Source organism: Caloenas nicobarica, chromosome 2 (genome assembly GCF_036013445.1).
Source record: "Caloenas nicobarica isolate bCalNic1 chromosome 2, bCalNic1.hap1, whole genome shotgun sequence".
NCBI lineage: Eukaryota > Metazoa > Chordata > Aves > Columbiformes > Columbidae > Caloenas > Caloenas nicobarica.
This window is the reverse complement of record NC_088246.1, coordinates 44,767,740-44,783,608: the sequence shown is the minus strand read 5'-3', so window position 1 is coordinate 44,783,608 and position 15,869 is coordinate 44,767,740. Positions and strand designations below refer to the sequence as shown.

Below are 15,869 nucleotides of genomic sequence, written 5' to 3'. Positions count from 1 at the left end.
TAGTGGGAAGCTTCACTTCAGCCTCAAATACTCTACATTTGACCTGGATATTCTGAAAATCAACACCTCTGTGTGATTTAACTAATTTTTTTGAGTAAATGTTGGTAGAATGCCATGTATAGGAAGTATACTTTATTTCTGAATTGGGTATGCTGTCCTGGCACATGCATGGTGCAAACAGTAATGAATAAAAAAATGAACAAAACCTGCTGTTGTCCACCCATCATTGCTTGTTTCTAGTAGATGAAGCTTTGAGTGGGTCTCAATTTTCTTACTAAATAAAATCTGTTAAATCTTTTCCACTGCTGTCAGCAGTGACTATTCCTTCAGTCTCTCCTAGCTTGCTTTCCTGCAGTGCTATGGAATTCCTGTGTACTCTGGGCAGGTTACAAGATGTAGGGCTTGTGTGTCTTGGGGACTGGCTGTTTTGAAGTTGTTTCCCTTTCTGAGATGTGACAATTTTTCTGCCTTATTAGTTAGTGAGAATAAACCACAAATTTTAGCCTGTCAGCAGACAGCTGTAACTTCTCTAAGCTTGTTCAGTGGGACAGGAACAGTTAACTTTTCTCTCCTTAAGTTTCTGTACCTGTAGAACGAAATAAGTATTATAGATAGTAAACTCTTTTTGATGTCTTCCTTAAGCTTGCGATGTTAACTTGTTACAAGAAACAGCAAACACCAAGTTTTTGGAGATGGATGGCTAATTTAAAACTCCATCTTAAGACAGAATCCTGTAAATCTTAAGTTCTATCAAGATTGGTTTTAAATTGGATCATGAGACTCTTCAGCAGTATCCAAATAAGCAAGAAGGGATTATGCAAGTTTACAGAACCTCACTGGTGCGATGTTCTGAATTTCTCCATGCTGTCCTAGACAGGCACACTTGTCTGTTTGTAATAAAATTACTGCTTTTCACCTTCAGGGCTCATAATCATCTAACTGGTGTGGATAAGTCATCTAAGAAGGGACTGTCTCTTGGAGTAGAAATTAGCAGAATATCATTGAGTACCACTGTGCTACTATTGCATGAATGCTTTTATGCCTGCTGGGTGTACTTTGTTACTCCTCCCCATTTTCTTCTGACTTTCCTGTTGGAGGCTCCTGCCATTTGTGGTGAACTGTCTGTTTTATGGTGGTGCGGGTAGAAGGTGGGTGGTGCTGGTTATGTTCATGTAACTCAAACAAGCAGCTCCAATGAACTTAGTCTGAGCATTTTTACCCTGGCCCATCCAGGTTAAGAGGCTATCTTGGAAGCATTAATTGGGCAGCTTGTGTAGAGTTTCTGTAAAATTTACCATGCTTTTCAAGAGCTGAGTAGTTTTATTAGTTGAGTGGACTTTTTAATCTGGGCTGCTGGACAGAAAAAGGTGGGTAGTGAGCGAGCAGAACAGTGATAAAGTTCAGGATGTGGTTGTCTGTGTGTGCATATGCAGGAATAGGAAGACTGTACAGCTCAGGACACCTGCTACCTAAGCAACATCTAGAACAGCATGTGATGCAGTTAAAAGCAGAGGTGCTGACTCAAAGGCTGCATAAGAAAGCTTTCATGAAGCAAGCAAGCTCTCCTTATTCTTGGGGCAATAGGGCTGTGAAGCTATGTATTTATCCTAGGGAGAGGAGACAGCATGTCAGCATGAATTTAAAACAAACTCTAACTAGACTCTGAATTAAAATAAACTGGCTTGAATGCTTTTGTTAAAGTTTGGAAATAGTCACCAGATAATTAAATGCCCAGTACAAGCTCCAACATGAGGAAGATAGACTGGAACTCTAAGAAGCTTGAAAAGTAATATGGTGCAGTAACAATTTTAGTGGGACTGATGTGTACAGCTGTACTAGTAACTTTCTCAGTATGCTTTGAAAGTTATAGCTCTGACATGAGATGTTAAGGATGTATGAGGAGGGGTAGTTGAGTAAAGAGGAAGAGGTGGAATTTGAAGGCCGTTGCAGGAGAGAGGAAATCAAGCCATGAGTCAACTGGCTGGAGAGTATCTGGTTAACCAAAGTTGAAGGCTTTTAGGAAGAAATGTTTATTTAAACTCTTCCTGTGGCTTTGGAGGAAAGATTGTTTTTCGGACTTAAAAAAAAAAAGCAAGCTGTGAGTTGGGATACATTTCAGCCTCTTGATCCACTGAAGCCTGATCTTGTCTGTCACTCCTGAAAAGTCCAAACCTCGCTTTTCAGAGGAGTTGGAAATCCTCTAAGAAACAGCAAGCCTGGCAGCAGGAGGCTTGGGGTTTTCTGTGTTGTTTTACGGTGGTTTTTAGGTTGTTTTTTGGTTAGGTTTTTTTTGTGGTTTTGGTAGGGTTTTTGTTTTTTCCCCTCATTGAGATTTTGCAGCAAGGGAAAGCTTCCCTTGCTTCGCTGTGGTGTGCTGGTCCTGGCCTAGATCGCCTGTTTCTAAGCCTGTCCCTAATGTAAGAACTTGTGCTTGAGTGGTGAGGTGATCCAACTGAAAGGGGATCCTTTCTGTCCTATCACTTTTTGGCTGTGCCAGCCCCCTGTCTGATTCACTGCAGTACTACAAGGACTGTCAATAGTGCCAGGGAATGGAGCAGGAACACCCAGCTCTGCTTCTAGGACCTCTTGTCTCAGTGGAAAGTTATATGCTCCTTGCTGGGATGCTTTTCCAACCTTTTCAGCAGCTTGAATTGGTTCACAGGATTATATGAAAGCCAAAGTTGACACTGGATTAATAGGGTTCAGGGAAGCAGGACTACTGCCTTTCTGTATGGAGGAGCTTGTCCTGCTGCCTTGTTTTACCTCATGAAAGTGCACGCTTGGCTGTCTTATTTCAGAATTTTTTCCAAGGACCAGGTCACAAACTGAACGTAAATCTGCTATGATGAAAGATAGATGGCTTCTTCAAAATGTCATGGTCTTAAAATACATCTATACATGTGTAATTGTATATATGTATGTATGTGTAATCTAATGCACTTGTGCAATGGCAAAGCCTTGAGTGCTTATTCCCATTTAGGGTCAATCTCCAGGTGAACATGTTAAAATACAGTTTGATCAGTTCATGTTGGTTGTCTTAAAAGTGGTTTTATTGGAGAACAAACAAATTCTTTCCCAGCTGAGTCCATTGTTTTTTTCTGGAGCGTTTGACAGTGCAGGCTTCCACATTTAAATTAATGTGGTGAGACAGGTCATGTGCAGAGCATAGAGTGGACCTCTCTTGTCTACCAGCATGAAAGTCTTAGGAGTTGGTGGTAGGGTGAGTCAGCCATTAAGGCAATGCCTCTTCTCTCCCAAATTGCGGGGGAGGCGGTATGAAGTAGATTAAAACTTTTATTCTAGGGAAGCACTGTATGAAGCTTGGCCAGCTGGAGGAGGAAGCTGATCTGTTGCCTTGAGGCTCTGCCCTTCAGTGGAAGCTTCCCTGTGGGTTGCCATATGGATCCATGCTGCCGGGAGGTCGATACCTGAGAAGGATGGCACTGCTGGATCGTTCTGGGGTTGTCACATCAAGTTAGCTCAGGCACCCTTGTGCGTGGCTTTGAAGTCAGGCTTGTAGGTTTGAGAATCTGAAATGAAGCTTCGTAAATAAAACTGAGTCAATTGTGCTTTTTTAAATCTAGGATTTATATCTACAGAGGCTGAATTTCTTTGTAATTCTAGTAATTGTTTTGTATTGTTTCAGTGAGTTCCTCAGTGTAACATACAAGCAGATGTTTATTGAGAAAGATGCATTTGATGTGTATCACTCTCCAAACTACTGTTCTGCCTAAAACTTTAGGCAAAAACCTGTTCTTGCAGTACAAACCAGAGAGATTGTTGGTTTCTGACATGAGTTAACCTGGCCTCTAGCCTTCCCTCTAAACTTCTAAAACTCTCTTTGAGAGAAATTTTTCTATTAAGTGAGAATTTAGTGTGTTACACTTTTTAGGCTGCAACTTTTAAATAGGTCCAACTATTGTGATTTGTGCTTTAGCCGCACCAATATTATTGCAAAGCCACTGCGAAGCCTATTAATCCTAGTGTCTTCACTACAACTATATTTTGTATAGGGCCTTCCAATTAATTCTTCTAGTATAAGAACATTAGGGAGTTTATATCCAGTTCTTGATGTTGGAAAAAGCTGGCCGTTATGTCCTAGTTGTTTTATCATTCTCTGAAACAGTGATAAGTAATTGGAAAAGTTTTTTGAAACAAGTGTTCTGTGGCTTTTTGTTACCATAAGGAACCAAAACCAAGTGATTAATGGATGGAGCACCTTTAATATCTGGTGAAAGAGGGCTCACTTGAGATATACGTAAAGATTTCCTTAAGTTTTTTATGTTTAATGTGCTTTTAAAAGCTAGAGGGGGGTTGCCAGCGAATATGTATCTTGAAGTTTGTGGGGTTTTTTTTCTCCAAGTAGGATTAACTTCCTCTTAAATTTCTTGGTGTTTAAAGGGTAAATACTCCATACTGAGGTAGGGAAGTGGGTATTTAAGATTCTTTAGACATTACCTGTGGTCCATTGGCCCCTGAAATACTGAAGGATTCCTCTGAAGAAAAAAAAGCTTGCTTTCAAGTTTGAATTTTCTCTCCAGAGGTTTGTACCTTCATTGGAAAACTTAGACTAGCAAACTTAATTTTTCAGGCATTAATTCCAGTATTTGTACTTCCCTCCTGACTTTGGATAGATGGAATTAAAAACCCTAAGGACCTTTTAAAAATGCTCATACAAGCTAGTGTCAATGAGCTGCAATGCAGTTACCATAAGCAGCCTCTACATCCCATTGTTTTGCCACAGTATCATGTTGTGCTGCTGTTTGTTTGAATGGATAATTTTCTGAACTGAACTGATATGATCATAGAATACCAGGTTAGAAGGAATCACAAAGATCATCTGGTCCAACCTTTCTTGGCAAAAGCACAGTCTAGAAAGATGGCCCAACACCCTGTTCAGCTGAATCTTAAGTGTCTGTTGTTGGGGAATCCACCACTTCCCTGGGGAGATTATTCCACTGACTGGTGGTTCTCATCCTGAAAAATTTCCCTCTGTGTCCAATCAGAATCTCCTCAAGAGTAACTTGTACATTTCACCCCTTGTCTTTTCCATGTGACTCCTTGTAAAAAAGGAGTCTCCATCTTCTTTGTAACCACCCTTTAAATACTGGAACATGTTGATGAAGTCTCTCCTAAACCTTTTCTGAAGGCTGAACTAGCCCAGTTCTCTCATCCTTTCCTTCTAATCTAACATCATGGCTCAGCATCTGGATTAACAGGCTCTGCTGTTTCAGAGACATAAGTTAGCCTGTTTAAATGACTGTGTGCTGTGTGGGTGTAACTCTGGACATACTGATTTAATCTGGGTATCGGACTGTGGAAACTATGTGGTGAGGACATCAACACCTGTACAGTAGCTTTGCATTTCTTGTTTGTAGTCCATCAGAACACATGCTTTGTAATGTTAGGGGTTTTTTTCTTTTCTTTCTCTTGTGTTGTATGCTTCTGATCATAACTTTTCATTGAAAAAAGCAGCACTAGTGAAACCTTGGAGCAGTGATATTTTGAGAACCTTACAAATAAATATTCCATAGGAATGTTCATGTTAAGTGAATTTCAAATTGTAGAAAGATTTTTTCTTACCTTGAGGCTCCAGTTCCTTATGTCCAATAGAAGACAGGAAATGTAAAAAATAGCCAAAAACTGACAGTCTGCAAAACGGCAAATCCTGATTTGGGCCCCTCTGCAGTCAGGCCAGATATCCAGAAGTGCAACCAAGTTCTATGATGCTACTTTGACTCCTGGCTCTTGCAGTTGGTTTCCTTATAGCTTTGTATTGTAGCACCAGCGCCCTTGTTGTAGCCACCGTAGCAAGCTCATTACTAGTTTTTTTTTTTTCTCCAAGTGGTTAAATGTAGCCAAAGGAGAGCTCACAGAGGTGCCCACCTAATGGGGCCTCATGAAGGACACGTGGGGTCCAATATGACTTTGCTCTTTACCTTTTACTCAAAACTGGCTGGAATGTGTGTGAACTGGCCAGGCATGTGTGGGTCTGCTGTCTTCTCCTGGGAAGGGATGTTTGGTTCAGCATGTACGTAGGCATGGTACTCTGGGTGCCAGTGACACTTTACGTAAGGAGTGTGTTTATGCAGAGCTAGGTCTAGTCAGGTATAAAATGCTGTATGAATTGTAGGAATAGCTACCTCAAGGTGTTGACAAAGTAGCCTTTTCAGTTTGCACAAGATCTTCAGAGAAGAAAAGCTTTGAGACCTGCACATCTAATAACCCTTGTTAAATGCTTTGAAATCTGAAAGTACAGTTAAAACTGCATGCCATTGTCATGTTCTGCTAAAATTTTTGTCTTGAATGTTGTTTGCTATTTGGGTAGGTTTATAGAGAAGAGCAAGTAATTCTGAAATGTGCTGGTAGCAATAGCTAGTGATGGATGTCTACGTTTCTTTCCTTCCTGAAAACATGCTTGTTTGCCCCACTGGAAGCTCTGGGTGCAAGGTTTCCTTTTGTTGTGGCCCTCTGGTGCATATTGCCCGCACAAATGCTGTCATTTAAATTTTGCTCTGAGGAACTGGAAGTGCCAGTTTCAACCCTGAAGTTTACAAGATATATCACAAAGTTTGTGGGTTTTTTTTTTATTGTTGGTTGTTTTAAACACAAGGCACTGGTGACATCTTTAATACAATAGAGAATGTGGTATTGGCCATCTTTGGGCCTCTGGGAGGTCACGAGTTAATAGGTACAGCTGCAAATAGGCGATTTACTGTATTGGTCAACAGGAAGAAACAAAATAGTTGTTCTCCATCTCAAATTCAGTAACACAATGTGATTCTTTGCTAAACACAGATCTTGTGTTCTGTTTCCCAAGCATGTGAACTAGTTAACCATCTCATTCACAAGCACTGGAATAATTATGCCACGCCATGCAGAGAGTGCATCATAAAAGTTGCTGTTCTTAAAAGGATTTGTTGCTAAAAAGATTGTACAGTGTCTGACCTGAACAAGAAATGCTGCTGCTTAACATGTTTCCTAAAAAGTTGACCTTTCTGAGACAAGTTCTGCACAGGAAATGCCTGCAGAACAGCAGGAGGGAGTTATCATGGCAGAGCTGTGATATCTTACAGCAATCAAAGAGAACAAGGGATTTCCATGTAAAGAAGGCTCCCAAAAGTTGTACTTAAAGCTCTTGGCTTTTGTTTCAGATTAAAAAAACTTGCTTATTGCTGTTCCTTCCCCACCATACCACAGCCTGCTGCTGTGTGATGCTGGTCAGCCTTCTTCCTAGACTGCTCTCGCCTCTTTTGGCAGGGTGCGGGATCATGTGAAGTTGACCAAAATGTTGCCAATATCCTGGACAATATTAGAGCCTTAGTGTTCTGGGCATCCTTCACTGATCTGAGCTGTTCAGACTCAGGCAAGTAAAAATAAATCCAGATGATGACATGAGTTGATGGTAGACAACCTTGTGTTATTGAGTACTGTTACTTGCCCTACCATAACTGGTTCCTACAGATGAAACATCACAGCATCCCCAGAGAGTTAATACCTCTCCTGCTATGATGGTGTTCTTGAAAGGTGGACTCTGGTTTCAGTGAAGAATTGTGAGGGAAATTGAGATTGCTCTTAACCATTAGGTGTGAGGAAGGTGTACACGCAGATATCAGTCTTAATGGGTACGGCTCTACAAAAAAGCTCAAACAAGTAAACCCCAAGACATTCCTGCTTTCACAGACATGCCTGTTAGAATTGGAATATGAGGAGATAGTGCATAGTTTCCTTAATGCTTCTCAATGAGATACCTGCTTCTGTTTGCAAGAGAATGAGGATGTTTTGCTGTACTTAAAAGTATACAGATCTGGTTTTGGAAGAAATGTGTATCTTTTCCCTGCAGTAGAAGCTGTTTCTGTATTTTGGAGGCAGAGATGATAGAGGCACAGTGTTCTTGTATGTGGACTCTTATAGCTAGAACTGAGATTTACTGGCTTCTCTGAAGCCTTAGTCTGTGGCCAGTTCTGACTCCCTGTCTGCTTTGCTAGTTGTTGAATGGCAGGAGGATGTACCAGGGGAGGTTTAGGTTGGACATCAGGAAAAGGTTCTTCACCCAGAGGGTGGCAGAGCCCTGGAACAGGCTCTCCAGGGAGGTGTCATGGCCCCAAGCCTGACAGTGCTCAAGAAGAGACTGGACAACGCCCTCAGACACATGGTGTGAACTGTGGGGTTGTCATAATGCAGGGACAGGAGTTGGACTCTGGTCCTTGTGGATCCCTTCCAACTCAGGACATTCTACAATTCTTGTAATCAGATTTTTCACTTTCTGTTAGCTTGAAGTGTTGAGTTGTATTTGTCTGACAGAAGCTTTGTGTGAAGGCAAGTCAGGTCTACCTGCAGTGGGACTGGGGTATGTAGACTGTGTGAAGATGTTCAGTGTTAAAAATGTAGGGAAGGTGACTCTGACCTGGGAGTTGCATGAAGGAGGAAATGCCTGAAAGGCATGCTCCTCTCACTGAGCTCTGTGCTGCAGAAGGGCTGTCAGTAGCATTCCTATAAGAGACTTCTTTGGATTAATGATCAGAAACGTTGCCTTGTCTTTTCTCAGAGTTGTCTTTCTTCATCCTGTCTCCAGAGACTAATCACCTGACCAAGTTAGTCTTCCTTTTCCTTTCAGTTTTCTACTCTCATGTGATCTGGAAGAGTACATCTAATTCAAATGAGTTGTCTTAAAATAACTACCTGGAATGCAAATGTCCAAGTAACAGTACACTTCTGGTTTTATGTTTTAGTGTTGCCGTTGTTGGCATAAGCTAGATGCTATTGAACATGCTGGATCAGACTTTTGAAAAGACTAATAACTAATTCCATGAAAGATATCAAAAAGCCCAGTCTGACTTTCTAGACTAAGCTGGATCACATTGAGTAGTTCATATATTGTCACATCAGGTGGTTCTTAGATTGGTACATAATCATACTGAGGATATTTTCTGTCAGGCCCTAAATGGTACAGTAAAGCCTTTAAATTACATCTTTGCCCACTCTATCAAGCCTGCATTTCTGAAGATTAAAGATGTTTTCTGCCAGAGCATTCTCTGGCTACCTGGTGTGAAACAGCTCAAGTTCTGAAATGGACCAGTTCCTCAGACCAGAATGGGGGGAAGGTGTTATGAAGTCCATCTACAATGCTGTATTTAAAAACAAAACAAACCCCGAAACAAATAAACAAACCCCAATGACTATTTCTATAGCTTTCGGTATGTAATGTGGAAAACAAAGATGAGTTTGAGTTACATTCTCAGTTGCCAACAACTTAAATTCTTGCCTGTTGAGCTGCAACAGCCATGTGTGATGTGTTGGTAGGGGTTTAGATGTCTTGTGTGTATTGGTTAATATTAAAATTGTAGAAATAAAATACTGTGATTTGTGAAGCTTTTGAAAAGAGGAAAAAAAAGTGTTGCATGGTATAGTCATAGAGTTGCAGGATGCATGAAGCTGGAAAGGACCTCTGGAGGTCTTGTCCAACTCCCTTGCTTAAGCAAGGACACCTAGAGCTGGTTGCCCAGGATACTGTCCAGCAAGGGTCTGAATATCTCCAAGGATGGAGACTCCACAACTTCCCTGCGCAACCTGTGCCAATGTTCGGTCACCCTCACAGTAAAAAAGCGTTTCCTGATGTTCAGAGGGAACCTCCTGTGTTTCAGTTGGTGCTTATTAGCTCTGGTCCTGGCACTGGCAACCACTGGAAGGAGCCTGACTCTGTCCTCTGTGCCCTCCCTTCAGGCACTTACATACATTGATACAATTCCACCCCCTGCCCCCCCTTCCCCCCTTTCTAGGCTAAATACCTGCACATACCATCATTTTGTTCTAGAATTTTGTAACTAATAAACTAGTATTTTTTTAACTGAGAGGTCCACAGCCTCACCTGCATGTTAAGGCTGGTTCACTCTATGACTGACAAAGGTGTTGAAAAGATTCAGGTAACTGATGCTATTGAACCTTTTAATTGGGAACCATTATCCTTCAAATTTGCTGGCTCCTTATCTTGTTTGGATTTATGCCCTTTTCTGTAATATTTTGTGAAATGGAGGCAGGTCAGGATTTTCAAAGGAAATATTTTTTCTTTAAAGGTAGAAAATAGCTTTGGGTGGTCTACATGTTCCTTCCAGATGCATTCTGTGTATTTGCAGAGTGCTACTACAGAATGTTTTTTATTAAATACTAGCATTACAAGGTTATATTGGAAATAATTTGGCCTGTAAAAGGTGTGAATAACTATATTAATGCTTTTAACTTATAATAATCTAATCTTTGTGTTTTCCTTTTAAATTGATTAACTTAGCATTCTGTTAGGAGTATTTCTGTGCAACTCAGATGCAAAGATAAAACAGTCTGTTCCCTACAGTGTCGTTTCTTACTCAAACCAGAACCATCACACAAGAGTCTGAACCATTTTGAGGGACAAGACAAACTATATGTAGGAAAACATGAACATGACTTTCTGTGCAAGTCTCTTGAGTTTATACCAGCTGCTTGCTGGAGTTGCACAAGAAATTCAGACCTGTGGTGTTGGTGTGTGGTACAATGGAGGCATAAGCTCCATGTAGTAGATGTATTTAAAAAAGAAGTCATCTTGTAGGCTCTGACATATGAAACAGGTGAAGGCCTGGTAAAAACAAACAAACAGAACCACAAACAAACAAAAAAAACCCCAACCACAAACAAACACCAAAAAACCCCCATGCATTGTCATTTTGTGCCTTTCTCCTGAAGATCTGGTGACATGTAAGCAGCAGTCCTCTGCATTTCTAATTGGTTTGATTGAGCCCTAATTGTGTTGTCTTTCTTTTCTTCCTCTCCAGCTGAGTATTGAACAGGCCCAGGCTGTGGCAGAGCAGGTGGAGATGAAAGCGAAGGTGGTACAGTCTGAAGTAAAAGCAGTGACTACTAGACATAAGAAGGCCTTGGAAGAGCGGGAGTGTGAGCTGCTCTGGAAGGTAGGCACCTTACATTTGTGGTTTGAACTGATGGCAAGTGCCTTTTCAAACTGGGAACATGCTTTCTCACTAAGACATGGCCAGATTCTGATAGCCACCCAAGGAGCACTGAGTTGAAACACTGCAGTTCACCGTGAACTCATTTTGCTATAGGTAGCAGGATGTTGTATTTTGGCCCTGGTTGGTTTTGCGCTGAAGGTATCTCTGAGAAACTGGCTGGGTTTTTGTAGGGACTCTGGAGTCCTGCCAGAAGCTCACCCCACAGGTGGAGTGGGCACTCCCTCTGCTGGCTCCACAGCTCTGCCTTGCATCTCTCTACTGACCAGGGAAGAGGTTGCCTTTAAACACCTTCTTTAAAGAATTACTTCGAAGCCTTTTTGATACACTACTGTAGAATTGAGTGTGCAGTATATGGTTTTTTTTTTACGTGATCCACTTCAAAGGGAAGGAATAAAGCTCTATATGCTGTGTCCTTCTTTAGAAAGACTAGTAGAAATTCTGTAAGGCTAACTTTAATTGTCCTTACACCTAAAAACTTGATTTAATCTCAATCAAGGCAGTGTCCCTCTGATTTTTTTTTTTTTTTTTTTTACTACTAGTAGAAGAAAAGAATGCTTTCTAGCAAGAGTATCTGCACGATCCCAAACTCCTGCACTCGCTTCAGCCACAATACATCTGTGGTATTTTGAGAGGAGGAAAGGATCTAACAGCAAAGGTTCATATTCCAGAAAGGCATCTAAGTGGTTGTGACTCTTCTCTGGTGGTTTAACACAGATTGGTTCAGATTGGACCTTTTGGGTCCCACTTGTAGAATTGAACATAAAGCCACTCTCTGCTGTTGGATTAGGTCTTTTAGATCAGCGAGTCAAACTGACTTGTCCTGTGACTACATGGTTGCTGGTACTGGTATAAGGCAACAGAAATGTGTGGTCAAGATGGGAAAAGTTTAGTAGTACATTGGGAATGCTCCTATACTATGCAGTCACACCAGCTAAAGTATGACAGGAAATGAGGTGCTGTGTGGCTGCTGCCTGTATTAGCAGAGGCAGGCAGGATGACATGTACATGTGGTTGGTGAGGCTGCCAATAAGCAGAGCCATCCTGCTAAAATATTCTCCCCTGGCTTTTCCTCCACCAACACTGATTGGAACAGTAATTTTTTGGTTTAGTGTCTGTTGCCAGCAAAATGACCACTCTGGTAAGACTTTACTGTATGGAGACTAATCCCCTAAAAGGGAAGTTTGTTTGTCTGTAGTTCTTTTGTGTCAGTGGCAAGATTATAAATGCGCTTTATATTGTTACTGTACTTTTAATGCTGCTTTTTTTCTGGGGAATTTGGATCAAGGGAGTTGAGTTCACTTTCTACTGTTAGCCTTCCCCAAGAAGCTTGTCAGCCTTCTCTTTTGAGGTATTCCTGGTATAGAAGAGCTGAACCTAAGCTATTTGTATCCCAAGAGGCTGCATAAATGCAATTTATTGGAATGTCTTGCCAGAGAGCAAGTTCTCTTCAGGTTATAAAACCTTGTTTTAAGAAAGAAATGTGGTGGTGGTGGTAAATCATTCTAATAAAAAAGCTGACTGTATTAAGCCCTCATGTGAAGAGTATTAGTGAATAATTTTGGGTACCAAAGCTGAAGCCAAGGTTTAATTAAGATGGGGCCTGAAATTAGTAATCTCTTTTGGAAATCTATTGGAGGAAGCATCTGACAGTATTTTTTAAACAGTCTGGTAAAACCTGCATGCCTCAACTTTAAATGAAATTGCATGTTTGTACATCTGTTATCTAGTCAGTATACAACCAAGGAGTTGTCCCTCATTAAAATACATTTGCTGGTATTGTACTGCAGCCAAGCAGGTATTCAGACATAAGGAAATGTATTTTTGCAACAGTGAAGCAATTACATGTTTCATTAGTTTTACAAGGCAGGTGTCATTGCCAGATGGTCTAAGGTGGTTTTTCACAAGTAAAGATAAACATAGGCTTATATAAAATAGTTACAAACAAACCATTTTTGCTTGAGGTTCAGTCCCCCAAGCAGGGACTGGCAGCAACCATCTGTGACATTATAAAGCATCCTGTTACAAAAGCACTAGCTCAGCATGGCTGTCAGTATTTGCAAGAAAATATTAAAATAATTGGACCCTAGAAATCCCTGGAGATAGCTGTCTGGGGTTATCCAGTCACACAAAAACAGTTCTGGCAGGCAGGGGAATGACAAGAGCCCGTCTACATTAGCTGATGATGACTCTCAGCTTCAGCTTTGCGTGATAACAACCTACCCTCTGAAATTGGTCTCAATTCTTGTTAGAGAAGCCTCAGCGTCTGCTCTTTCCTGAGAGCCTGCTGTAACCTCTGTCCTCCCTGGCGTCTTAAACAAGACATACCTTTGGATGACTTGTCAAGTACCTTGCAGCTGAAAAATAAAATAGCATTTGAGGAAGCAAATTATTAGTAAGCATATGATTCTTTTGTTCAAATGGCACTTTGATGCAGCCCATCTGCAGAGTAAGCATGTGTGATTTTGGGGTGGTTTTTTTTTTGGCTGGAGGGTAGAAGAGAATAATAATCCTGAATTCAGATAAATAATTACTTTTCCTCATTTCTGCTTGCCTGCATCACAGCTTTTGGAGGCTTGTTCTGCAGTTGTGTGTCAACATGCTGCAACAGCTGCACAACCTTTTTTTTTTATGTAGAAGAGTGACATTAGGAAATGTTTGTCATGGATTGTCTTTCCTGATATAAGTGTGCTCTTCTCTCCTCCCTGTACCCCCCAAGGTGGAAAAGATTCGTCAAGTCAAGGCTAAGTCACTCTACTTGCAAGTTGAAAAGTTACGTCAGAACCTAAATAAGCTGGACAACACCATTAGTGCTGTTCAGCAGGTCCTGGAGGAGGGTCGTACCATGGATATTCTTCTGGCTCGGGACCGTATGCTGGCTCAGGTGCAGGAGCTGAAGAATGTGAGAGGCCTTCTCCAGCCACAGGAAGATGACAGGATCATGTTCACTCCGCCTGACCAGGCATTGTATATGGCCATCAAATCTATGGGCTTTGTCAGCAGTGGGGCTTTTGCACCTCTGACCAAAGCCACCGGGGAAGGCCTGAAGCGTGCACTGCAGGGCAAAGTGGCCTCTTTCACAGTGATAGGCTACGACCACGATGGTGAGCCTCGCCTTTCAGGAGGTGACATGATCTCTGCAGTGGTGATGGGCCCGGATGGAAACCTTTTCGGGGCAGATGTCAGTGATCAGCAGAACGGGACCTATGTGGTCAGCTACCGTCCACAGGTAGAGGGAGAGCACCTGGTGTCCGTGATGATGTGCAACCAACACATTGAAAACAGCCCCTTCAAGGTGGTGGTGAAATCTGGGCGCAGCTACATAGGCATTGGGCTGCCGGGGCTCTCCTTTGGCAGTGAGGGAGACAGCGATGGCAAACTCTGCCGCCCCTGGGGGGTTAGCGTAGACAAAGAAGGCTACATCATTGTTGCCGACCGCAGTAATAACCGCATCCAGGTGTTCAAACCATGCGGGACCTTCCATCACAAGTTTGGCACGCTGGGGTCCCGGCCGGGCCAGTTTGATCGTCCTGCCGGCGTGGCCTGTGACATCTCACGTAGGATCGTTGTGGCTGACAAGGACAATCATCGCATCCAGATCTTCACGTTTGAGGGGCAGTTCATTCTGAAGTTTGGGGAGAAAGGAACAAAGAACGGGCAATTCAATTACCCATGGGATGTGGCTGTCAACACAGAGGGCAAGATCCTGGTCTCTGACACGAGGAACCATCGTGTTCAGCTCTTTGGGCCCGACGGTGTGTTTCTCAACAAGTACGGCTTCGAAGGGGCACTCTGGAAGCACTTTGATTCCCCCAGAGGTGTGACTTTCAATCATGAGGGCCACTTGGTAGTGACCGACTTCAACAACCATCGCCTTCTGGTCATCCATCCCGATTGCCAGTCCGCACGTTTTCTGGGCTCGGAAGGCACTGGGAACGGCCAGTTCCTGCGCCCACAGGGGGTGGCGGTGGATCAAGAGGGGCGCATCATCGTGGCCGACTCCAGGAACCACCGGGTGCAGATCTTCGAGTCAAATGGTAGCTTTTTATGCAAGTTTGGCACTCAGGGAAGTGGCTTTGGTCAGATGGACCGTCCTTCAGGTATAGCCGTCACCCCTGATGGCATGATTGTGGTGGTCGACTTTGGAAACAATCGAATTCTCGTCTTCTAATCTGTGTTTGAATTAGGAAGAAACTGTCTCAGGGAAATTCTTCTAAGAGAAAGTGAAAAAAAATACAACGTTAATTCAAACCTACCTCATCTTTAATTTTTTTACAGATGAATGTACTTATCTTTTCTGCAGGGAGTGAGCCTGTAAAGTTAAATTCTATCTACCTCATTGTCCTCCCTTCCCTCCCCAGTTTCTCACCCCCTCCCCATCCCCACACACTCACAGTTCAGAACATTTTACCTCTCCCCTGATGGGGTTTCATGCACAAACAAGTGTTGCTGTGCACATTAGGTGGTTTGTGTGGTGAATTCTGTAGACTTAAACCAAAAAAATAAGGCTCTATGTAACTTTTTAAATGGAGAAAATGGTAGTAGGTGTTTGTAAATGTGTTCCTGACCATACTGCAGTTCTGTGAGTGGGGATATGGGAGGGGGGACTTTTGTTTTTTGAATTGCTGCTGCAGCAGAGAACTTTTTCCTGTTCTCCTTTTTATACCTCAGTGTGTTTGATTTACTGGTGAGCACAGTGTCTTGTTCCCAGAAGACTTTGAACGTTTTGTGAAAGTGAGTGGGATTCACTCGCTGGGAAGAGCAAGTTTGCATGGGGGTTTTTTTGGCATTTCTGTGTATTTTTTTTTTCTCAAACACAGTAATCCAACAGCACAAAGCGAAGCTGATGAAAATGCACAAAAATTCTTTTTT

The 15,869-nt window shown here is 42.2% G+C and overlaps 1 protein-coding gene across 1 annotated transcript in view; it reads left to right on the top strand.

Moving 5' to 3' along the window:
* TRIM71 (tripartite motif containing 71) overlaps nucleotides 1-15,168 on the top strand; it is a 57,981-nt gene extending 42,813 nt beyond the window's left edge. Inside the window, exons 3-4 of the mRNA XM_065629849.1 lie at nucleotides 10,806-10,940; nucleotides 13,717-15,168. Of these exons, the coding sequence (XP_065485921.1) occupies nucleotides 10,806-10,940; nucleotides 13,717-15,168 (1,587 nt within the window). The remainder of the gene's footprint in view (nucleotides 1-10,805; nucleotides 10,941-13,716) is intronic.
* Nucleotides 15,169-15,869: the final 701 nt, after the last annotated feature.